The sequence below is a fragment of the Mastigoproctus giganteus genome, chromosome 3 (genome assembly GCF_048544385.1).
Source record: "Mastigoproctus giganteus isolate SK-2022 chromosome 3, ASM4854438v1, whole genome shotgun sequence".
NCBI classification, from domain to species: domain Eukaryota; kingdom Metazoa; phylum Arthropoda; class Arachnida; order Uropygi; family Thelyphonidae; genus Mastigoproctus; species Mastigoproctus giganteus.
The window spans coordinates 56,364,719-56,391,491 of record NC_143577.1 but is presented as its reverse complement, the minus strand read 5'-3'; the positions used below and the strand labels follow the sequence as shown (position 1 = coordinate 56,391,491).

At 36.6% G+C, this 26,773-nt stretch overlaps 1 protein-coding gene across 1 annotated transcript in view; it reads left to right on the top strand.

The window, feature by feature from the left end:
- The window catches only part of LOC150088026 (uncharacterized), a 276,978-nt gene that overhangs the window by 5,321 nt on the left and 244,884 nt on the right, over nt 1-26,773 (top strand). The window contains exons 2-3 of the mRNA XM_090369988.1: nt 6,885-7,032; nt 14,469-14,586. Coding sequence (XP_090226114.1) covers nt 6,885-7,032; nt 14,469-14,586 — 266 coding nt within the window. The remainder of the gene's footprint in view (nt 1-6,884; nt 7,033-14,468; nt 14,587-26,773) is intronic.

The following is a 26,773-nucleotide window of genomic DNA, read 5'->3' as shown; positions in this document are numbered from 1 at the left end:
GGGGAAGTTTCTACTATGGGTGAATAACCAGGATGGTTAATTTGTACAAGACAAAGAAATTTATAAATGGTTACTGCTGTTTATGGACTAATGTTATGAGTGGGATAACACAGAGTTTGGCCCGCCTTGCTATGTGTAATATTTACTAATGTTATTGATGTAGGTATTTCAAGTTTGATTTTTGAGTTGCTGCTGATACAGAGGTGAGCAGTGTGGTTAATGACATTAATCAGGATATGCTGCTTCAAGAGTATCTAGATAAATTATGCAAATAGACTGAATATTGACTGAACATTTAACTTTGGTAAATGCTGTGTACTGATTTGAGTGGCAGTAATTCTGGAATAACCCATTTGGTTGGTACCATATTCAAGGTATTGGAGAATGAAAAAAATCTAGGGTTAATTGTAGAGTCTGACATGGAGTCTTCTGAGCAGTGCAGACAAGTAGCTAGAACAGCCTTGGTATTCTGTTAGTGATATATAGGAATTTTACAAGCAGGAGCCGAAGAGTGATTACAGCAATGATTAAATCCATCTTGATTATTGTGTATGTATTTGTAAATTTCATTTTATCAAGGATGTAGATCTGTTGGAATGGATGCAGAAAAAAGAAATAAGATTAAGTGGTGGGCAGTTTGAATAAATTTAAAGGATTGAACAAATAATTAGAGGGAATGAGCAAATGAATTTTGTTTTTCTTTTTTTAATGGCTGATGCTGTATAAATTTGCTTTCTTATATCATTTTACCACTGCTGTATATATATATATATATATATATAAACAGGGTATTTCCATGAGTAAGCAAACGTGTTTGACTTTAAAAAAATAAATATTTTAAATAAACATTTGAATTAATGCTAATACAATACAAAGGGCATACATATTTTAAAAACAAAAAAAAAAAAAAAAAACAGAGGAAATTTTTACATCCATTCAATTTACCCAGGGGCTCACCTGGTGAGTATGGGCTCAGCACACCCAGGGTCCTGAGCTGGATATCATCATTCTTCTCTTTCTTGGTGATAGTTCTGACTCTCTCACTCTCAGGGTAACTCAAATTTTTTTTGGCTGGTGCAGCATAAGCCTCAGGCTTCCTTGCACCATATGGCTAATAATAATAATTTTGGTCTTTACAAAATTGTAGTTTTTTAGACCCAGCAAGTAGTTTTTTTTAGACAGCAAACCACAGTTCCTTAGAAATGTTTTCAAATTCTCTTAGTATTGACAGCTGCAGCTCCAACAGAGAACTGTGCTTGTTATTGAATACTTTATCCTTTAAGAATCTCTACAAAAAGTAATTACAGGATGTTAAATCTGGACAGCACGTTATTCACTCAAAGGATCCCCACTGTCTATTCCATCACATCAGCCTTCGAACTTTTTGTCTTAAGGATTCACAGACAATTTTTGTATAGTGAGCTGGTGTTTCATCCTGCATAAAAAAGCATGCCGAAAATTGATTTTGGATTACATTAATGGAATGATTTTGTCTTTTTAGCAATTGAAGGTAGCTATCTCCTGTTATGGTTTTCTCAAAGAAAAATTCATTCTAGCTTTGAGTGTCAGGCCAAGAGCATTTAAATCCTTGGTAAAGAATAAATGGATGTTGCTAAGAAAGTAATAAACACATTTATGGAGATTAACATTTCCATTTAGTTTAAATGTGGCTTCATCAGTCCACAAAATATTATCAAAAATAACTGGGTTTGTAACACTTATGGCTGAAAACTGTTGCAAACCTATAGATATGTCTATAGGACAACCTATAGACATATCTATAGGTTGTCCTGATTCAATCTTGTATCAACGTATGTAACAAGCCTTGCATTTAAGTTCCTTTATGATTCTATTTAAGTTTGTTTTAGGTATTTTAAGTTCCAAACTTCAATTTCTTTGAGATTTTTTTGTGATTTGTTTCAATCTCTTCTTTTACAAGTTCAAAATTGGCAGAAGTCTGTGAGCTACAAGATATATTGCCTTTTGATAGATTGTACACTGCTCCTATTTCATCAAACTTCTTTAGTTTGCTTTATGGACTTTATTATGGGTGATTTATTTCAAAAAACTTCTTGAACTGGTGTGCACTTCTGCAGCATTTTCCTAATTTGCATGCCACTTTACAATTTAAATCCTCTCCTTCGTTGTAAGGTTCATAGTACTTTTCCTAGGTTCAAATTATTCTAAAATAATAAAAAAAAAAGGGTTATAAACTGTTTTTTAAATAATTTATACATATTTACATCTGCAGTTATTCAAAATAGCTTCCTTACTTATGGACCCACCCTGTATGTAACTTGGATATTTTCTGATAGATTATTACATATTAATGTGATAAGATTCATAAAAATTTTGACTGTGATTCTTATATTTAAAAACCAGCTGGCTTGATTAATGTAAAAAGTAAAATTTAACGATATGTTCACATATTCATTTTTTTCTTTGCATAGTAATATGCCTGTTCCTTCAGTCCTTTATTAGCATAATGGTAAATAAACTAAGCACTTAGTCTTTTCTCTCCACAGAAAAACAGTAATTTTAATGCATTTTAACAATTTCTGTTTTTATTTGTTATATGCAGAAATTACATTTATCAATGCCTCTTTATTACATTACCTATAATATAAGTAATGGATTTGTGTTTCTTGATTAAGTAAATATAAGTATGTTGAGGATGAGTTGCTAGGATCTCTAGTAATTTTTGCAATGGAAATTGTTTCTTTAAGAAATAAGTGTCAGGCATATGGTTTTAGATATCATGATACTGCTATCCTAGCTTATAATTTGACCAGGACATAATCATATTATTTTTCTGGCCAGAAAGGATGACTATTTTGACTGTGATATTTAAGGATTTTACTGTATTTCATCCATATCTACTTTGCTGTATGTACTATTCTGTCAAAATTATTGTGACTAGAAATATTGAGGAAAATTAAATTTTGTTAAAAAAATTAATAATATATAGCCATATCTTTTGTCTGGATTCATCCTGCATTTATCCTTCACAGAAGACACGAGCAGTTCACAATAGCAGCCAGCTGGATTTTGGCTCTTTTTCTTCTTTAGTGCAGTTGCTGTTGAAGCAGGCCATATTGGTCTTGCCCTAACTGGCATTTCAGCTTATCTTCAAGTGTTCTATGAAATAGAACACTTGAAGATAAGCTGAAATGCCAGTTAAGATCAGATCAGTTCAGATCAGCACTCTGGGAGAGTCAGACTAAAATGTGGAACATTTCTTCAATTAAGGGTATGTAAGCCTAGTTTTATGGAATGGATCATTATTGAACAAAGGCTTATTTATAAAGTTCTAGTGACTGGAACTTGTGGGTTGGTCACTCACATTAGTAAGACTTTTGTGGATTTATTGGATGACAGTTTTCTACAGCAGCATGTCAGAGGAGGAGCAACAAGAGGAAGCCATACTTTGATCTGATTATCAGCAATGATTCTTCATGCATTAAGAATCTGCATATAGAACAACAACTGGGTAGCAGGATGTGGAATTTGCTTAAAGGCATAACTACTGTCAAGGTTAAAGAGAAGAACTTCTGCTTTCATAAGGGTAATCACAGTGGTCTTAGAAAGTTTTTAAATCCGTTGCCTGTCTGATGAAATTAATAGCAAATTGTAAAAGGGAAGCATTCAGGGAAGAAATTGTAGAAACTAGTAGGCTCTTCATCCCAACTAAGAAATACAGTTCCAGGCTTACACTTAAATGGATATCATATGAACTGTGATGAGACTTGTGGTAGAGAAGAAAAATGCATGGGAAGCATATAAATTGTCAGATGATACAGAAACCTATGGTAGATATAAATTAGTCTGTAATAAAGTCACAAAGGAGGTTAGGCAAGTTTAGGCAGATTATGAGAAGTCTCTAGCAAAAATATACCAAGAAAAGCAGCAAAGACTTCTTTGCTTGCATTAACAATAGTGGGAAGGGACTGAATCAATTGGTCCACTAGTTGATAGTTTAACTGTTGGTGATCCTGCTCAGGTTGCTAATAAACTGAATAGGTATTTTGCATCTACATTTACTCGAGAGGAGTTCTTTAGGGAGGAGAATTCCAGAAGTTCTTCAAAATCTAACGGATAACTAAATGATTTTGTGAAAACAGAGGAAAATTGTTGAAGCTTAACATTAAAGAAGTCCCTGGGTTGGATGAGATCTATTCATTTATATTAAGGGAGGCAGCAAAGGAGGTAAGCAAACCCTTAGCCATAATTATGAGAGTATATTTGAATTCAGAAGAGTTTCCTATGGACTGGAGATATGCAAATGTATCAAAGTTTACCAAAAGGGGATCAAAAGGATGTAAATCTGCTGGAACAAGTGCAGAGAAGGGCAAAGAGATTGGTCAAGGGAACAAAAGGGTGCTATTTCCAAGAAAGGCTTCAGTTTTGCAAATTGCAGCGTATGGAGACTAGGCACCTGCAAGGGGATCTGATTGAGGTGTTTAAGGCATTGATTGGATTGAGTGAGCTCAGTGTTGATGGTATTTTTCTTCTTGCTCTGACTACATGCATGAGGAGGCATAAATTCAAATTGAGGAAGGATGGTTGCAGGATAGGTGTGCATACATTTGCCTTCAGCCATCAGGTGGTTTTTCTTGGCGCAGTATAACTTTAGCCGTTTTTGCGCCAATAAAATCAAAATCAAACTCAAACCCATCAGGTGGAACAAACTTTCATCTGTTGTTTTGAATTTTGATAACATATACTTGGATTTCAGGAAAGCTTTTGATACTGTTGCACATAAAAGATTGCTGTACAGATTTGAGTAGTGTGGCATTAAGGACAAGTTGCTGCTACTGATAAAGGGATGGTTGAGTGTGAGATGACAGAGAGTGATAATCAGTGGAAACCTTTCTAGTTGTTATTTTAGGAGCATTAGCAACTAAGGCCATATTGCCCCGGGGATATGCGGCGGTCATTTTTCTGACCTTTCCGCATCCTCTGTATTTGGTGGTCACGGGCTCGAACCCCTGTCTAATCAAGAAGCGTGTGCTACGCACTGCTGCTCCTGCCCACCTGGCTACGGAGGTGCCACCTGATAATCAGTGGACACTGCTTTTCGTGTACTGAGGGTTTGGTGTTGGCTCATTGTTGTTTTCTATATTTGTCAATGATATTTATGAAGGCATATCAAGCTTAATGTCCAAATTTGCAGATGATACAAATGTTGGTAGGGTGGTTTTCTAGATCCTGTTTCAGTATGCTACTGAAACAGGATCTAGAAAAGTTAGGCAGATGGGCTGAGAAATGGCAACAACTGAAGTTTAACGTTGATAAATGCAAAGTACTGCATATGGGTAGCAGTAACCCAAGAGAAACGTGCCAACTGTGTGGTACTACACTCAGGGTAGTGGAAAATGAAAATGATCTGGGGGGGTAATTGTGCAGTCAGATATGAAATTTTCTGATCAATGTAGACAGGCTGCCAGGACAGCTCATGTGTCTTTTGTCTATGATATATAGGAATTTTGTGAGCAGGGATAAGAAGGTGATTATTCCATTATATAAGGCAGTGGTCAGGCCACATCTTGAGTACTGCATACAGATCTGCAGACCTCATTTTAAGAAGTATGTAGAGCTGCTGTAACAGGTTCAGAAAAATAGTGTGCTCTTACCAAGAAAATCTTCAGTTCTGCAAATTGCAGCATCTGAAAACGAAGTGCCTGCAAGATTAAGGATTGAGATGTATACAGCTTTGAATGGTTTGATAAGCTCAGATTACTCACATGAAGGGACATAAATTCAAATGAGGAGAAGAAAGACAGTTGCAGAATAGATATATGAAGTTCAAGGAAGAACTAGACAAACTATTGGAGGGAATGGGTAGGTGAAATGATTTTTTTTTTTTTTGCTGATATGCTTGCTTTCTTGCATTATCTGCTATTACTAATGCTAATACACACAAGGAGACATAAATTCTTGATGAAGAATGGTTGCAGGAAAGGTGTTTGGTGGTTTGCCTTTAGTCGATTGATTGATTGTTGGAATAGTCTTCCAACTGGCATTGCTGAAGTGGGCAGTTTTTGAATAAATTCAAGGAAGAACTAAACAAATTATTGGAGGGGAAGGACAGATTATGATGTGGAGGTTTTTTTTTTTTTTTGGTAGAATGCATTATAAGTGTGCTTTCTTGCATCATAAGCCATTACTACTAATAATAATGTCATCTGCAGCTTTTCCAGGAAATCGAAATCTGTATGGACAGTCCTGTTTGGCTTATGCTTCTATTAAGCTTATTTTCAGGTTGAGCCACGTTAGGCGTGCCGGTCCCTATTCATCAGTTTCCTTGTCTTGCTAGATTATGATTTAACTGTTGTTATTACCTTTAATATCCCAGTTAGTCACAACATTGACAGCTATTGACTTTGGATGGATCAAACAATCTGCTGTAGCATGCACTGACAAAATAATGACATGGCAACAGTTTCCAAGTACATGCTACAGCAAACTGTTTTTACAAGTACCTCATTGGAACTTATGCTGGCTGTTACTGATAACTCTGTTTCTTGAATACTTTTGAGTGTACATTATTCTTCAGATAGTGTTTTTTTTTTTTTTTTTAAGAAATAAAACAAATCTTCTATTTCTGGATTTAATGTATTAAGTGAAATAATTAGATGCATTTATTATTTATAATCAAATCATTGGATGGATTTGATAATTAGATGCATGAATGAATGAAATAATTAGAACGAATCAAATAATTAGATGCATTTATTATTTATAATCAAATCATTGCTTGTTATGTATCATGAAGCATAACTTACTGTGAATCATTTTTATTCATAAATTTTTCATAATTCATTATATTAGGAGCTGTTTCTTTACTGAAATATAATTTGGTATTTTTGTAATAATCTTTACAGTTGTGTATTGTGACTATACAGCATCTAGTAAGGCTCTCAAATTTATTGAAGAGTATATTAGGGATGAAGTTCTTCCTTCATACGGGAATACCCATACTACATCTTCAGTAACTTCTTTGCAGACCACTCTTTTCCGTCATGAAGCTAGGTAAACGTTACTTTTGATTGTTCAGTATTTGATTTTGAAATAATTTCTTATTCAGTTTTAAATCAAAATGTCTTATAGTTGGGGATTTTAACTTCCCAAATATTGACTGGTACTTGTGGGTTGGTCATTCGCACACACAAGGCGCCTCCGTAGCCAGGTGGGAAGGAGCAGCAGTGCGTAGCACACACTTCTTGATTAGACCGGGGTTCGAGCCCGTCACCACCAAATACAGAGCATGCGGAAAGGTCAGAGAATGACCACCGCACCGGAGCAATATGGCCTTAGTTGCTAATGCTCCTAAAAACCAAATAACAACAACAACATTCGCACACAAGTAAGACTTTACTGGATGATTGTTTACTAGTGGATTTACAGCAGCATGTTCAAGGGTCAACCAGAGGAGTAATACTCTTGATCTGATTATCAGCAGTGATTATTCACACATTAAGAATTTGCAGATAAAGGAACCACTCGGTGGCAGTGATCACAGTGATTGAAGTGGGATTTACTGAAAGATGAAACTACCATCAGGGGTAAAGAGAAGGGTTTTTGCTATCGTAAAGCTGATGACTACAGTGGTCTCAGACAGTTTTTAAATAGTATACAGTGAGACCAACTGATGGTGTTACAAACAGCAAATTCTAAATAGGAAGCATTCAAGGAGGTAATCATGGAAGCTATTAGGCTTTTCATACCGATTATTAAGAAATTACCAGTATTAAGAAATACTGTTCAAGGTTTAGGATGAAATGGATGTTAGTTTAACTAATGAGACTCATGGCAGAGAAGAAAGATGCATGGGTTGCATATAAATCATCAGTTAGCATAGGAGCCTGTGGTTGATATAAGATAGTTTGTATTCAAGTCAAAAAAAGAGGTTAGGCAAGCAAAGGCAGATTACAAGAAATCTTTGGCAAAGGATGCAAAGAAAAACAGCAAACACTTCTTTACTTATGTAAACTCTAGAAGGAAGAGGATGAATCAGATTGGTCCACTTGATATTGATGGTTCAATTGTTGGATTCTGCTCAGCTAGCTGACAGACTGAATGAGTATTTTGCATCTACATTCACACATGAGGAATTCTGTAGGGAAGTGGAGGACAGAAGCTTATTAAACTCTAACAGGGATCTAAATGATTTTGTAATAACTGAGAGCAAAGTGGAGGAGAAATTGTTGAAGTTAAACATAAGAGAGACACCTGGGGTGGATCCAGTTATATTAAAGGAGATGGCAAAAGAAGCAAGCAAACCCTTAGCCATAATTTTGAGACCATCCTTGGACTCGGGGAGACCTGCATGAACTGGAAATGTGCAAATGTATCGTCAGTTCACAAAGGGGATCAAAGGGTGACACAAGTAATTACGGACCTGTTAGTTTAACTTCTGTTCCAAGAAAAATAATGGAGTCACTGTTTAATGAAGCATTGCAGGATCATCTAGACAAGACTTCAGTTATAGCTCGGACACAGCACGGTTTTGTTAAGGGAAAGTCTTGCCTGACCAATTTGATTGGATACTATGATGTAGTCACAAAGGAACTGGATGCAGGGAATAACTTTGATATCATATACTTGGATTTCAGGAAAGTTTTTGAAACTTTCACATGGAAGACTACTGTACAAATTGGAGAAGTATGGCATTAATGGCAAGCTGCTACAATGAATGAAAGGATGGTTGATAGGGGTTTGATGGCGTATAAGCTACTTTGGCTATAATGCAGAGTGGTAATCAATGGACACTGCTTTTCGTTGACTAATGTTACTAGTGGAGTCTCCCAGGGTTTGGTGTTGTGCCCATTGTTTTCTGTATTTATTAATGATATTGATGAAGGTATATCAGGCTTAATGTCCAAGTTTACAGATGTTACGAAGATTGGCAGGGTTGTTAATGACACTGATGACAGTATGCTACTGGAACAGGATGTAGAGAAATTGAACAAATGTGCTGAGGTGGCAACTGAAGTTTAACATTGACAAATGTAAAGTACTGCATGTGGGTAGCAATAACCCCAGAGTAATATAACTGTGTGGAACTACACTCAGCGTATTGGAGAATGAAAAAAGACCTGGGGGTAATTGTTCAGTCAGATATGAAGTTTTCTGAGCAGCCAGCCTACAAGAGTATCTCATGGTGTCTTGTCAATGATATACAGCAATTTTGCTAGCAGGGATGATGAAGTGATTATTCCTTTGTATAAGGCAATGGTTAGGCTACACTTTGAGTTCTGCATACAGGTCTGGAGACCTCATTTTAGGAAGGATATAGAGTTGCTAGAATGAGTACAGATAAGTGCAACAAGATGGTGAGGGGAACAAATGGGTGTTCTTACCAAGAAAGGCTTAAGTTCTGCAGATTGTAGTGTTGGAGACTAGGCACCTGGGAGGTGATCTGATTTATATGTATGAGGCCTTGAATGGTTTGAGCAGGCTGTATGGTGATGGGATTCTTCCTCTTGCTCAGATTACGAACCTGAGGGGACAGTTGTAGAATAGATGTGTGGAAATTTGCCTTTACTCCTCAGGTAATTGATTGCTCGAACAAACTTCCATCTGTCATTATGGAAGTTGATAGCTTAAATAAATTCATTGAAGAACTTGGACAAACTTTGGAGCTTAAGGATGGGTGAAATGGGAAGGTTTTTTTTTTTTTTTTTTTGGCTGATGCTGTATAAGCTTGTATTCTTGCATCACATGCCTCTGCTAATGCTAAATATCGATTTTTTTTTTATGTAGGTATAACTGAGAATCATGCATTTATAATAATAAATTTAGAGATCTTCCAAGGTGAGGAATTTATTGAATAGCATTGGCACATGATACAAGAAAGCAAGCTTATATAGCATCAGCCAAAAAAAAAAAAAAAATAATAATACCTCATTTTTTAGATTGTTTATCCTTATACTGGCAGCTGATCTTTTAGAAATAGCTTGATAACCTAAATAAGTAATAACAATACACATATGAAACTATTAATTTGCAGAAAAGTATACTTTTACCTTATGGGTAAAAATATACAATGAAATAAATACTTTTCAACAAAATAAATGCATTTTTTTTATGGTTCATATAATAACAAAAATATGTCAGTGAATACATCACTCGGATCACTTGAATAGTTTCAGATATTATATTATGTATCTGAAACTGTTAATGATACTAAGAGTCAGGACAAGGGTGTTATGACTGGAGTGTCTATTTCATGCACATGGCTGTAAGGTATGCAGATATAAAAGTTTTGATGATGTAAGTTATTATGATATAGTTTGTTGAGCACACACTTCTGTGTAACTGCCGTAAATGCAGAAATAGCATATCCCAACTCTGAAATTAGTTTTCTTTTTGAAGTATCATAGAGAAACAAATTCAAGTAGCCACAACATTCAACATTTGAGTCTGCAATACATATTACTGTGATGCATACAGTATCACTGTAATATGTATTGTTTCAAAATTTAGTTGGTGTGCAATTACACTTTTGTAATTACTTTTCTGCAGAATATGTATAGTAGATATATACTGATGTTACTTTGATATATATATAGTAGTATTCAAAACAATTGCGCTACATCATTTTTCAGATTGTTTGTCCTTATACTGGCAGTTGATCTTTTAGAAATAGCTGAAAGAACCTAAATAAGTAATAAAAATACACATATGAAACTATTAATTTGTAGAAAAGTTTACTTTTACCTTATGGGTAAAAATATACAATGAAATGAGTACGTTTCAACAAAATAAATGCGTTTTTCTTTTGGTTCATATAATAACAAAAATTCTGTGAAAGAAGTTTTTTTTTTTATTACTTTGCTCATACTAGGATTACAGGCAGCTATATAACAAAACAAAACACAACAAAATGCTCAATAATATTTCATTGGCCCACCCATTGCTTTGATGACTGCTGCACATCGTCATGCCGACCGGGCTAGCCAGGTGGGCAAGGTGCCTACCTGGCAACCCAAAGGTCGCGGGTTCAAATCCCACCTTGGGCTTGGTTCAAAGTACTGCAAAAACCTTGGAAGGTGCATTATGGCCACAGAAGTCGATGCACCAACAATAACTACCAAAAAAAAAAAAAAAAGCAAAAAAAAAAGCACATCGTCATGGCATTGACTGGATAAGGATCTGAATGTATTTCTGGAAATTTTGTAATAACTACCACTGTAAAGTTGCTGGAGAGGCCTTCATCCTGCAGTGGATTGAAAATGGCTGATGATGATGACCACTGTTGACTGATTACAAACCCTTTTAGCCATTTCATGCATAAAATGCTGCTCTGCATTCAACACAGCAGCAACAATTTTCCCATGTGGTATTAATTTTGAAAACTTAGCCATTGCAGTAGCACAGAATACTGGTCTCGTGGCATATGCACTGCATTTATGCTGCCACTGGGGTGATGGAATCACATGTGGCACATGACATTATCTATCAGAGAGCCATCTAGAGATGGATGATGCAGTGGGATAGTACTATTACAAAATACATATGATGCCAAATTTCACAGAAATTCTGTGAATTTTGCAAATGATGCAATTTTTTTGAGCACCACTGTATTATATTAAATATTGGAGTGTTTTCAAATGATTGTATTATGAGATTTTTTCCCCCTGAATTCTGGATTATAATTTTTATATGTTAGTATGATAAACCATAGATGAATTTTCCTTTCAAGGATTCACATACATACACAGTATTTTTTTGATATATGTATTTTGTTTTTATTAAATATTAAAAAGTTTTTAAAATTTGATATATAATAGCATTATAAGGTTTTTTTTCTCTGAATTCTGAATTAAAATTTTTATACATTAATATGATAAACTGTAGATGAACCCTCCTTTTCATGTTATAATACCTCCATCTCTATTCCTTTTGCCATTGTTAATCCAACTTAAGATATTTTTGTATAGGCCTATGCACTTTGTGTAGCAAATTAATGTATCCAGTTATTCATATTTGCTCAATACATGTAATAGAATATTGTGGAATATTTCACTACAGTCACGGTACAGTGGGGCCCAAACATCTGATGGTAATTTGTTCTACAAAACCCATCGTATGTTGAAAATATTGTAAGTTGAAACCATCTCTTGTTTGTTGCTACTGGCAAAGAAACTGACCAAAGTGGACTATTTTTGTCAAGTTTTTTGTAGCTTCCTGAAGTAAAAAATTACTTCATCTTCCATGTTTCCCATCATGAATTCAGTGTTTTCAATGTCGGGATGTTTTTTTACCACTTCTCTTAAATACTCCCAACAAGAAACGAGTCTTCAACTCTTCAGGTAACACTTTTTGGGTATCTTTTTCCTCTCCAGTGTTACTCTCTGTAATTTTCTCCAACTCTTGTAGCTCCTCTGTTGTTAGCTCACGCCCATGACGTCAATACAGGGGCTCACATCTGATAAGTATGGGCTTAGCACACCCAGGGTCCTGAGCTGGATATCATCATTCTTCTCTTTCTAGGTGATTCCTTTCTACTTCTCTCTCTCTCTCTCTCTCTCTCTCTCTCTCTCTCTCTCTCTCTCTCTCTCTCAGGGTAACTTTTTTGGCTGGTGCAGCATAAGCCTTAGGCTTCCTTTCCCCATATGGCTAATAATAACAATAAGGTCCTCCACATCCTCTTCGCCAACCTCCAGACCCATTGATTTACCAAGAGTGATAATATCATTTGTCAAGGCACCATTATCTTCAAATCCATCAACATTATGGATAATTAAAGGCCAGATGTTTTTCCAGGCTGAATTTAAGCAACTTGCTGAGCATCATTCCAAGAACTTACAATCAACCTCACACAGTCCAGCATGTTGAACTTCGACCTCCAAAAATCTTTGAGGGTGACAGCATTTTTACCAGAGGTTGCTGCAAAGCAACTTGCGAACATTTTCCTGGTTTATATTTTCTTGAAGTTTGCAATCACTTGCTGGTCCATTGGTTGAAGAAGAGGAGTGGTGTTGGGTGGCAAAAATTTGACTTGAACAAAGTCAAATTGTGCCTCAAGAGATTGAACAAGTTTGGGATCATGGCCTGGTGCATTATCCAGCAGGAGCAGTGCCTGCACAGGAAGCTTATTTTTCTCAAGATAACTCTTCACTGAAGGACAGAAAACTTCAAGCTCACATTCATTGAAGACATATCCTGTAACCCAGGCCTTGTTACTCCGCTAAAATACTCCCAGCATGCATTTGTTGACCTTTTGTTGTTTAAATACTCTGGTGGTGTTAGAGTGATACAGAAGCGAAGGCTTCAGCTTAATCTCAAGAGGTATTGCCACCCAACAAGACAGTAAGTCTATCTTTCATAGGCTTATGCCCAGGTAAACTAGCCTCATCCTTTGTGATGTAAGATCTCCTGGGCATTCGCTTCCAGAAGAGGCCAGTTTCGTCAGTGTTAAAAATCTGCTGGTGAAGATAGCCCTCCTGATCAGCAAACTCAATTTCAATTTTATAGAAATTTCAACAAATTTAATTTTAAAGGTCTCAGCAGTTTTTTTTTTTTTTTTTTTCAGTACTGGATGCCTCCCCATGCTTTCAATGCTTTTGATATTCTCCGTTTTTTTGAAGTGCTCAAACCAGCCTGTGTTGGCTTTAAAGTCTTCAGCACTGCCACTGCTTGATGGAGCTTTAAGTTTCAGATTGTCATAGATTTGAAACAATCGTACGAGCGATATTCCGTACACCATGTGTCTGAAAATTTTCGTCCATGTATCATTCCAACTATATTGGAAAGCCATCGGTACCTGCATATATCATCGGTCCTTAAAATAAGAGATCGTATGGAAGGTATATCGATTCCTAAGAATATCGGATGTTGATGTCATCGTAAGATGAGGCCCCACTGTATACTGCGCAGTTCAGGATGGTTATAATTAAATTGTGTCAGTTTGATGTCTTGTAAGTTGGATTGGATCTAGGCTACATAGAAATGAAAGGTACAAAAAAAAAAAAAAAAAAAAAAATCCAGAAAGTGACACCAGGGATGCTTGGTTTCGTGCACTCAGCACAAAGTAATGAAGTATGATGTAACGATGTGATCATGTAATGAACACATCATTATATTGGGTGTGCCAAGCCCATACACACACACACATGTGTGTGTGTGTATGGGCTTGGCACACCCAGGGGCCCTGAGCTGGATATCATGAATCTTCTCTTTCTTGGTGTTTCTCTCTCTCTCTCTCTCTCTCTCTCTCTCTCTCTCTCTCTCTCTCTCTCTCTCTCTCTCTCTCTCTCTCTCTCTCTCTCTCTCTCTCTCTCTCAGGGTAACTCAGAAATTTTTTTGGCTGGTGCAGCATATGCTTCAGGCTTCCTTGCCTCATATCGCTAATAATAATGTTAATTGCACACCCCATTATTATTAATAATAATAATGTTAATTGCACACCATATGAGTGGACATTAAAAATTCAGATTTTGATTTTTTTTTTTTTGCTATAGAGATATAATAAGAAATGCTGTGAATGCAACTGAACATGATGCAGTAATTTTTGTTGGAACTGGATGTACTGGAGCAGTGCATAAACTTATTCATTCCCTTAATTTTCAGTCTCCTCCAGTAAGTATACATTTTTTCTCTTTATTCCATTGTCTCTAAAATAAATACAATATTTTTAAAATGAATGTGAAAATATGAGTTTATCAGATTTTGACTAATAAAAAAACCAAAGAGGAGGTTCTAATATATATGGTATGCTGTCTTAATTATAAATTTTTTAAAAGTTGCTTTCTGTGTTATTTAGTGGATTTAACAATTGTTGTGACAACATTCACCTTGAACACTTCGTCAGAGGGTATCATGACTCATGTGGAAATAGCGATAGCGATTTCTGGGTGAATCATGATTTCATCCTTTGCAGAACCTGTGGCATGTATTCCAAGGTCGACCTAGTTGATAATCGTAGCTCACCTCGCGATTCTTTTCTTTGTCACTGTTGTATGGAGTGTACCAATCTAAAATTAAAATTTGGTGCATTGTTAGAACAATTTGAGTCACTCAAAAAATAGGTGCTTGCTTTAGAGAATAATGTAACTGGGAGCTTATCAGGGACTCCACTAGTAACCTACCAAGTGATGCACTCCCGATTTGAGCTCCGGAGCAGAATAACCAAGTGCAAACTGCTCTGATTCAGGACTGTTCTATTAGGAGACTCCATTGTCAGGAAAACGGAGAATATTTTTTGTAATAAAGATAGGTGGACTAGAACCAGGGTATATCTGCCGAGAGCAACTATCAATGATGTCACCAACAAACTGTCAGATTTTAAGGGGGATAAAGAGAATATTATTATTCATGTGGGTACTAATGATATTAAGCATACACGATCTGATGATTTGTTAGACAAATATAGGACCGGGGTTCAAGCCCGTGACCACCAAATACGGAGGATGCAGAAAAGTCAGGGAATGACCACTGCATATCCCCGGAGCAATATGGCCTTAGTTGCTAATGCTCCTAAAAACCAAATAACAATAACAAATATAGGACCATGAAGAAATACCGCAAGTTAGGTGACAATGTCTATGTGCCTGCAATTCTGCCCAGACACGATAGGACATTATATGCTGAAAGCCTTGTGGATCAACTCAAAGCTTGAACGATTCTGCAAGGCTTTTGGGGAGAAATTTTTATCAGCTTGGCCCGCACTTGTAGGTAGAAGGAATCTGTTTTGTAGAGATGGGATACATTTAAACAAAGGTGGTACAAGGGTTTTTGCCAGTATTATTGAGGATACCTTGAAGGTTCAGGGAAACTGCTGGTTTGGGGGGGGGACAAGGGCAATATAGATATGCATTTATCTGATATTATTGGTCAAAGTAATGCTTGCACATATCTCAAGAGTTCTTGTTTATTACTGCAACAGATCATACAAGATGTTTTGAGAGTTTCAAATGAATGGGTAGCTAATGCCAGGGAAGCAAGCTTAATAGTAAATAGAACAGTCCTGAATCAGAGCAGTTTGCACTTGGTTATTCTGCTCCGGAGCTCAAATCTGGAGTGCATCACTTGGTGGGTTACTAGTGGAGTCCCTGACAAGCTCCCAGTTACATTATTCTCTAAAGCAAGCACCTATTTTTTGAGTGACTCAAATTGTTCTAACAATGCACCAAATTTTAATTTTAGATTGGTACACTCCTTAAGGGGTGTGTCAGGGTGGATAACTATACAAGAACATCAAGTCTTAATTGTTTATACAGTAATGTCAGAAGTGTAGTAAATAAAATGAGTGAATTTGAACTGCTGGTTATGACAAGTAATGCTGACATGATAGGGCTTTTGAAAATGTGGTGCCACCTGGAGAGAGGGGATGATGAGTTTCAGTATGGTATGTACAATATATTTAGGAAGGATAGGGCAGATAGAAGGGGTGATGGTGGGGTCATGCTTCTTATCAAAATCGGCCTGAGCACGATGAAAGTTTTCCCGGATTCAAGCACTTCGTATGCTAGTATAGAATCTGTATGGTGTGAGCTAGTTGGAAGCAAAGGTATAATGAGAGTGTGAGTAATCTACAGGCCAGGTGATTGTGAAGATTATGATGAGAGCCTCTACATGTAAATGGAATGGGCAAGAAGTGTGAATGTCTTATTATTGGTGATTTTAATTTGCCTCTAATTCTTTGGAGCAAATGGAAAGGAAACTTGACATGGGAGACAAAATTTTAAAATCAACTAGATGATTGTTATTTGTATCAACATGTCAGGGGAAAGTACTAGGGAAAAGAATATTCTAGATCTGATCATCACCCATGAACCAGATGACATATTAGGGCTGGCAGTACAGGGAGCAGTAGCAGGAAGTGATCATGGAGTTCTACAGTGGATGTTGAAGAGAGAGAGGTAGCAATTGTTAAAGGAAAAAGATTGGGTTATAATTTCAGGACAGGAAATTATGACGACTTAAGGTGCTACGTGGCTTCCATTAACTGGTAGATATCTCACAGAGAGTGAATACAATTGAATTATGGTATATCTTTAAAACATCAATCACAGAAGCCTTGAATGCATCCTTATGTAATGGACACAGGATAGTATTAGATACCCCAGCTGATGTTGCAGATGAATTCAACAGTTACTTTGCATTGATATTTACAGAAGAAAAACCCTTTATGTCAAAGAGAAATTATGGGAGTCAAGTTGAAAAATATGTAATTAATGATATTGAAATTTCACATGAGGATTTAATGAAAATACTTTCGAGCCTACAGGCCAGTTGTGGGTTGCTCTGCTTGATAGCATATACCCTATAATTTTAAGGGAGGCGGCAAGTGAGTGCATTGAACCAGTAAGGCTAATTATGAGTGCATCACTGGACTCAGGAGAGATTCCATTGGATTGGAAAAGTGCTGATGTATCGGCATTACATAAAGACGGTTCTAAGAGTGTAGTGGGAAATTACCAACTGGTCAGTCTAACTTCAGTAGTGGGGAAAATCATGGAAGCAATGATCAAGGGTGGAATTTGGGATCATTCAAGTAGAAATGGAATTCTGAAGGATACACAGCATGGTTTTGTAAAGGGAAATCACATTTGACAAATCTGGATATCTATTTTGAAAGGGTCACTCATTAGCTGGATTTAGGGAGTAATTTCAACATTGTTTATTTAGATTTCAGCAAAGCATTTGACTCAGTCCTACATGACTGGTTACTTTATAAGCTGGAACAGGTTGGAATCAGAGGGAAAATCCTTAGATGGATAGCAGGATGGCAGGAGGCAGAGGGTTGTGATAAATGGTTATTTCTCAGATTGGGTTAATGTAAGAAGTGGGGTTCCCCAAGGATCAGTCTTGGGACCACTGTTGATTTTGATTTTCGGAAATAACATCAATGAAGGGATAAAGGATGTGATGTCAAAATTTGCAGATGATGTAAAGATTGGTAGAGTAGTTAATGAGCACCACCGAACTGAGCTTCTTCAGAGTGACCTAGATAGACTTCAGGGATGGTTAGAAAAGTGGCAGCTAAGTTTTAATCCAGCAAAATACGAGGTCTTACACTTGGGGAACAGTAACCCCAAAATAACTTATACATTTGGTGGAGTTGAACTAAAGTCAGTAGTGGAAGAAAGGGATTTGGGAGTTACGATACGGTCGGACATGAAGTTCGCCAAGCATTGTAGACAGCTTTCATGGAAGGCCCATGGAGTTCTATCGATGATTTATCGAACATTTGCTAGTATAGATAAGGACATCATAATTCCATTATATAAAGGTATTGTTAAACCAAACTTGAAATACTGTATTCAGGTATGGAGACCGCACCAAAAAAAAGACATCAAGCTTCTTGAAAGAGTCCTAAGATGGGTAACTCACCTGATGAGATCAGCGAAAAGGTGTCCATATGAGGAAAGACTTCAAATATGTGGGTTGCTTTGATTGGAGACTAGCCACTTTAGAGGAGACTTGATTGAGGTGTTAAAAGCTCTGAGAGGCATAAGCAGTGCTTTTTTTGTCAAAAAAATAGTTGCCAGTACTCATTCGTTGCTATCAAGAAAAATTGAAAATTAAAAGGTTATGAAAAGTAAACTAAAAAATTTTCTCTTGATATTGTTACTTCAGTAGTAATGTTTTTGGAATAAGAACAACAAATTAAGTATATTAACACACAGTTTATTAAGCATAAATTTATTATACAAGTATATAAAAAAATAAGAAAAATGGGTAAAATTTGACTAATAAGTAAAAATAAGTACTAAGTAAAAAATAATAAGTAAAAATAATTCCATATTGAAGTTTTATAGAATATTCCAAATTTTTACCAAGTTCTCATTTGATACATAATGTCGAATTCTTTTCTTACTGTTTATGTCTGTTGCTGAATGATGTTTCCGAAGCAGCCACGAATCGACATATTTTGCTAGATCATAGTGTGTCAGCGATGGGCCTACAATTTTAAGAAATAGTAGTGAAGAAATTTTTTTTGTCATCAGTGAAGCTCTGGTTGGGCTTGACGATCAGATTCATTTCTGAAAATCCTCATTCATTCACATTCACTTTTTATGAAATTAGTATCGTACTCAGAGTGTTCATCAAATGCTTTTATTCTTCCGAAATCGTCTTTTCAATTAGATATTCCCGAAATCCATGAATTTTATCTCTTTATCTGTTGATACCATTTTTACTATCAAGCAGCCTGCTTTCTACTGATTGTTTCAAAGTTTTCTAGAAAACTTCTGAATCGATTGGAGAATAATTTCTGTAATCTGTCCCATGAAGAGAAACTCCTTGAAATTGTAGATTTTCGCAGTTTTGGCAGCATTTCTGTAGTACTGTCCCAGAACTGTCTGTCTTTCTTGAAAAAGTTGTACAACAATTTCTATTTTTTTATTTGCCCTTTACAGATCTGTATTGCACTTCTGCAAGTCCAAGCTCAAATCTAATAATTCTTGAAGAGCATCACACATTAAACATAAGTCTAATATAAAGTTTGTAGTCATAATTTTCTTCTGTAATCTTTCATATGTGCATCTTTCTTTTTGGTCCTGCTTTGAGTCATTCTTTGCTTCTTGAAAATTATTAACTAATGCCTTATAGTTATCTTAAACAGCCAAAACAGACCAGAAACTCAATGCCACCCATCATGTTCTTAAAATTCTGACAATTTTTAATAGTTCAAAGCGAGTTTGTGCACACCTTCAATTCTCTGGCATTTTTTGGTGACGTGTTATACATAACAGAAAGTTTATCAATAAATGCTTTAAATCTATAGACACTGGAATGGATTTCACAGTATCACCAACTAATAGTTCTAATCAGTGATTAGCACAATGCCACGCTATTAAAGAATGGAATTTTTCTTTCATTAGTTTCATAATGCCACTTTTACTACCTATCATCACATGACACAAACTAAGTGAGTTTTTAAATAGTTTTCCGACATACCGTATGACTGAACACAGTCGAGCAGAGAATCAAATATCCCTTTTTCAGTAGCACTTTCAAGTTCGATCAAGTCCAGAAACAAATTTACAGGTTTTCTCATTCCATTGTCAAATATACAAGTTAAAACAGAAGTGGATTTCTTACTCACCATTGTCGATTCGTCAGTTATCAGTGAAATTTTACTGTTCGACCTAGCGATTATATTAGCCAAATTTTCTCATTTCATCACTAATGTGGTTGAAGATGTTAATGCAAGTGTTAGTTGGATGAAGAATACGACCCGTGTCAATCCCATTTACTTCTTGCTTGGTCAATCTCTGATTCAAAATTATGAAAAGACTGATTTTCTTTGGCCACCTTATATGCTCTGTGAAAAAGGCTTGCTGTTATTACTTTTTCATGAGATAACTCTATAGACACAGATTTAAGGTGCTCTTCTCAGCTTCTGCAAGCAGTTTTATAGCAGCTTTATGTCCCACTGTTTCCTTGTAATCAAAAATTTTCTTTCTTAAAGATAGCTGTTGCTATCTGCTTTCACCAAAATAGATAACTTCATTATTTGTCCATTCCTTAGAAATCTTCTTTTCCACTCTGAGTTCCAATTTGGTTACATAATGCACAGCCAAGTCTCTTGTTTTGATAATTTAGCCAGTTGTACTTCTCACAGAATTCATTTTTTTGATCAACAGTCCAGCAACTTGGCCAGTTGTTTATGTCAGTCATCCCTCGCTGTCGGATGCGGATACCAATAGGAACAAAACCAGTCTTTGAAATAGTTTCTATTGGTTAAATCTTCACTCATATTTTCATTTGTTTTTAATTTCTTAACTAGTTTCTTGGAAAAAAAGAAATTAGTAATTCTTTTCATTTTTTACTTTATGGTTCAAAATAGTTTTTTTTAGCACTAATTCACTCATAATCTTGTTACTGCATGGGTAGTTAAATAAAATTGTTGCGTCTGAATTTAAAATGCACAAATACAAAGCTATTAGTGTTGAACAAACTTTTACATTATAACAAAAGTCACAGAAAAACTAGTAGGGAACCAATACGAGTCCTTAGGAAATGGCATTTCCAAAAGGGGAGGAGTCAAGAAAAAGGTACATGAGTTTCCTGAAATGGCTGGTACTTCTTAGATGAACAGAACACCTGCGAAAGTGGGATAATCCCTAATAAAATAAATCTACAGTTGATTTTAAACAAATTAGATGATTAGCATTAGCAAGGGCACATGATGCAAAAAAGCAAGCTTATGTAGAATCAGCCAAAAAAAAAAAAAAAAAAGACAGATCCTTCTCATTTTGCCCATCTACTCGCTCCAAATGTTTGTCTAGTTCTGCCTTGAATCTGTTTAAGCTATCAACTTCGACAATGACAGATGGAAGTTTGTTCCAGCAATCAACCACCCGCTGGCTAAAGGCAAACTTCTGCAATCTATTCTACAACTGTCTTTCCTGAATTTAAATTTATGCCCTCTCAGGCGATTTTTCTAAGCAAGAGGAAGAATCCCATTCAGCATTGAGCATGCTCAAACCATTCAAGACTTTATACACCTCAATCAGAGCACCTCGCAGGTGCCTAGTCTCCAGACACTGTAATATGCAAAACTTAAGCCTTTCTTCGTAATAGCAACCCTTTGTTCCATTCACTAACCTTGTTGCCCTTCTCTGTACTCGTTCCAACAGCTCTACAGCCCTCTTAAAATGAGGCCTCCAGACCTGTATATAGTACTCAAGGTATGGCCTGACTATTGCCTTATACAAGGGGATAATCACTTCCTTATCCCTGCTACAAAAATTCCTGTATATCATTAACAAGACACCATGATCTACTCTTGCAGACCATCTGCACTGCTCAGAAAACTTCATATCTGCCTGCAGAATTACCCCTCGGGTCCTTCTCACTCTCTACCTCTGTCAGTGTAGTACCACACAGTTGATACGTTACTCTGGGGTAGATAAATAAATCTACAGTTGGTCACATTTGTTTTAACATACCTTGTATTTTCAGGAACATTTTCTTGACGTGCAGGCCATGACGAAGTTTCAGAAGCTGCCAACATTTCATGTTTAGAAGGTTTAATACCTTTGTTATCCTCATTTTCCTTCTCTCGTCATCGATATCGTTATTAGTTCTTTGAATTAGTTCTTAAATTTTATTTTATTTATTTATTTTTTTTTTTTTGAAACTGTCCAAAATGTTGGAATCATTCAGGTACTGTGACCATGTAAACAGAGATAGGAAAAATTTATGGAAAAATGTGGATAACACACTTCCGCAAAACAACAGATGATTTTTTATCAGAGTAAAATTGAACCACTCTCTCCTAATTCTCGAAGTGGGTGCTTACAGTAGAAGGTTGACCAGAGCACATTGTCCGCATCGGGAATACATCTTGCCCAGCGTGACTTCTCAGTATGTGAGACAGGTCGTCGGTTAGGTGCCTCCGTAGCCAGGTGGGAAGGAGCAGCAGTGCGTAGCACACGCTTCTTGATTAGACCAGGGTTCGAGCCCGTCACCACCAAATACGGAGGATGCGGAAAGGTCAGCGAATGACCACCGCATATCCCGGAGCAATATGGCCTTAGTTGCTAATGCTCCTAAAAACCAAATAACAATAACAACAGGTCGTCGGATAGGTTTTATGAGTACCACTAAGTTGAAGAATGGTAATCCCTTTAGCTCTCTTATTTAGCGCAGCAGCCCTAATTGCCTGAAGGCTAGAAGTGCGAACAATGCGTACTGAGTTAAGTCTCTCCTAATCTGTTCGTTTTATGAAAATTTTCTTCACTCAACCGAAACTATTTTAAATGTAATTTCCAAGGGAATTCAAAAAAATCTCTATCAAGGAGTTCGTTAAATAGAGGTGTCTCACTGAGTAATTTGAAATTGTAAAAATGGTTATAAAGCTTTATATAGAAAATATCTTAACAATAGACAGTGAAAAATGCAAATTTAGTTAAACTTTATAAGCTTATTTGGATAGTAGGTAACCATGTAAAAAAAAATTACTGAATATTTCAAATGTCGAAATGTACTGCATCCAGTTGTCAGCTGTCACTGTTAATAAAGGTGTTGGTACAGTGTACCATCCCAAAAAAAGCACTGGGCATAAGTAAAATGAATGAAGTTGAAATTACAGTTATAAATAATTCTACAAGTAGGGGCCATAAATTCAAGTTACAGGGGAAGGATGTTTAGACTGGATTGCGGGAAGTTTTATTTTAGCCAGCGAGTTATAAATTACTTGATTAAGTCTTAATGTCTAAATTTGCAGATGATACAAAGATTGGCAGGGTGTTGAATGACAGTAATGACAGTATTCTACTGCAACGGGATCTAGAAAAGTTAGGCAGATAGGCAGAGAAATGGCAATTGAAGTTTAACATTGATAAATGCAAATTACTGCATTTATCAGTGTGTAGCAGTAACCCCAGAGTAATATACCAATTGTGTGGTACTATACTCAGAGTAGTGGAAAAGCCGACTGGGCTAGCCAGGTTGGTCAAGTGCCTGCCTAGCAACCCAAAGGTCGCGGGTTTGAATCCCGCCTCAGGCTTGGATCAGAGTAAACTGCAAAAACTTTGGGAGTTGCATTATGGCCACAGAAGCCAATGTGCGCATTATGGCCACAGAAGCCAACTAACCAGGAAAAAAAAAAAGTAGTGGAAAAAGAAAATGATCTGGGGGACAAGTGTGCATTCAGATACGTAATTTTCTGAGCCGCTGCCAGGACAGCTCATGGGATTTTGTCAAAGATATACAGGAATTTTGTTAGCAGGGATAAGGAGCTGATTTTCCCATTGTATAAGGCAATGGTAAGGCCACATCTTAAGTACTGCCTCATTTTTAGGAAGGATGCGTAACTGCTGGAACGAGTACAAAGAAAGGCAATGAGATTGGTGAGTGGAACACAGGGGCTCTTTTACCAAGAAAGGTTTCAGTTCTGCAAATTGCAGTGTCTGGAGACTAGGCACCTGCAAGGTGATCTGATTGAGGTGTTTAAGGCTTTGAATGGATTGAGCAAGCTCAATGCTGAAGGAGTCTTCCTTTTGCTCAGACCACACACATGAGAGGGCACACATTGAAATTGAGAAAGGGCAGTTGCATAATAGATGTGCAAAAGTTTGCCTTTAGCCAATGGTTGTTGAAAACACTTCCACCTGCTGTTGTTAATAGTTTAAATAAATTCAAGGAAGAATTAGACAAAATTTTGGAGGGAATGAATAAGTGAAGTGGGAGGTGTTGGGGGTTTTTTTTTTTTTTTCCTGATACTGTATAAGCTTTCTTTCTTGCCTCATTTGCTGCTGCTGATGAAAATGACTAGTGCTATTAGTGATGAGGATACAATGTATGGTAATTGTATAATTTGTTAATCAACTAATAAATGTTATGTTATATAGAATAATATCATAAGCTATCTAGTTTTCCCTGTGATGAACATATTTTAAGTAGTTTGTTTATTTGATTTTTTGGGAGCATTAGCAACTAAGGCCATATTGCTCCAGGGATATGCGGTGGTCATTCCTTGACCTTTCCGCACCCTCTGTATTTGGTGATCACGGGTTCAACCCCCGGTCTAATCAAGAAGTGTGTGCTACGCACTGCTGCTCCTGCCCACCTGGCTACAGAGGTGCCATTTTAAGTAGTAGCCTTATTCTCTACCATAATGCTTATTTTAATATATGCCAAAGATCTCAGAATTATTTTGGAAAATGAAATAAGAGCAAGGTTATTTTATAATATATCTTGTATGCATGGACAGAGAGATTTTAATAATATTAGGTGGCTCAAGACATCAACATTGTCATTACCTGTATTGATACTGGGTGTGAGGCAACTCCCCCCTACGATTAATCGTGCATTTCACACATTACTTTCATTATATTTGTCTCATTTGAGTAAATTGTGTATAAATCATAGGGCACCATGGTCCTATTCTTTTTCCCCAGCCAATCCCACATCATTCCCCCATTCATCTAATTGACTACCACCTCAAAACTTTTACTGTTCTTGACAGTCCCTCGCTGTGTGGAGGATGGGCTCCTTCCACAGGGGTGCCCATCTATCTCCCTCAACTTCCTATTTCCAGGTGGACAGTCCTCCTATCATCCACCTTCCTTATCTTCATCTGTTCCTCCTGCCTTCTCTCTCCCCAACTCTTTTTTTTCCCTTCCAGAACTTTTTTTTGTTTTGTTCCGAGGCCCTTCCTGGCAAGCTCAGGTGCAGACCAGGGTTCACTCTCGCCAGAGATTATCTATCTCCTACTATACCCGGCTGCCTCCTCAGGACAAAGGATGGGTAATGTTGGGTCCCACTAGGGGCCCGCAGCCAAACACCAGAGGAACACAACAGACCAACACCAAAACTTACGCTACCTCTGGCATTTGCAGAGTTTCTATGGTGACACAGAGAATAATATATGGTTTTAGGGGAGATCTTCAGTGCTGCTTGACAGTAAACACTATGTACCAGTGTGTGTGTGTGTTTTGGGTTGATTGTATGTTATGTGGGCTGAATAAAACTGTGGAATAACTCACAGGAAAAAACTCTACTTCCACCTAAGACTATTTAGAGTAATTTAGTTGTGATTAAAAGACTTTTTGAAATTCTGCTGGTTATTGATGGGACTTGAATCTGAACATTTCCAAATGAATGGTGGGATACTGTACCATTACAGTGCCATGAAAAAGTTGATATCAGCAAATAACATTGATATTTTTTTCCTGTAGTGCATCAATGTTTTAACGTTGATGTTCCTGTTATATTGAAAAAAACATCAGAGTTATGTTTGATGTTTTGTTATTTTTTTTTGAAATTTCTGATGACAGTTTTTTTCCCCATCAACCATGTACATAGCTTTATTGTTTAGAATATTTCATTGTTACTTTTGCTTATTGCAAGGTGCCTCCATAGCCAGGTGGGCAGGAGCAGCAGTGCGTAGCACACGCTTCTTGATTAGACTGGGGTTCGAGCCTGCGGCCACCAAATATGGAGGATGCGGAAAGGTCAGGGAATGACCACCGCATATCCCCAGAGTAATATGGCCTTAGTTGCTAATGCTCCTAAAAACCAAATAACAAACAAACAAGCCTATTCCGAAAAGAACTAGGTTCCAACAAATGCTTACTGCATGTTAAATACAGTAGTTTAAATAAAAGAAAAGAAAAAAAAGGAAAATGTGGCCTGGCAGCACAGGCACAAATTTTTTAGAATAAAAACTTTAAAATGTAATCAGGGATGGATAACTGGACTAATTTTGTGAAAAATTTGAATATTATTTCAAAAATTAAAAGGGTGTGCTGCAGTAGATTTTCATTTTTTCTTACTTCATGATTCTTTCCTTGATTATTGCTTAGTTTCTTATAAATACTTCATAATGAACAGTTCAAATCCTTTGCCCAGTTCTCAACCCAATTTAATTTAAACAGTTATTAGTATTATTAGTGGCAAATGGTGCAAGAAAGCAAGTTTATATAGAATCAACCAAAAAAAAAAAAAAAAACAAAACCCAAAAAAAAACCTACACACTTCAGCCCTCCACACCCTCCAAGAATTTGTCTAGTTCTTCCTTGAATTATTCAAATCCATCCTTCCTCAATTTCAATTTATGTCCCCTCATGTGTAGTCTCAGCAAGTGGAAGAATGCCATCAATTTAGCTTACTATCCATTCAACTTAAACACCCCAATTATATTTCCTCGTAGGTGCCTAGTTTCCGGATGCTGCAAGTTGCAAAACTGAAGGCTTTATAATGGATTTATAAGGGCAGTGAAAATAATGGATGTATAAGGGCATTAAAAAATTTAACCTGTTTATTCTTATGCCTGGTTAGCAAAATGAATTAAATTTGAGCTGCTGGT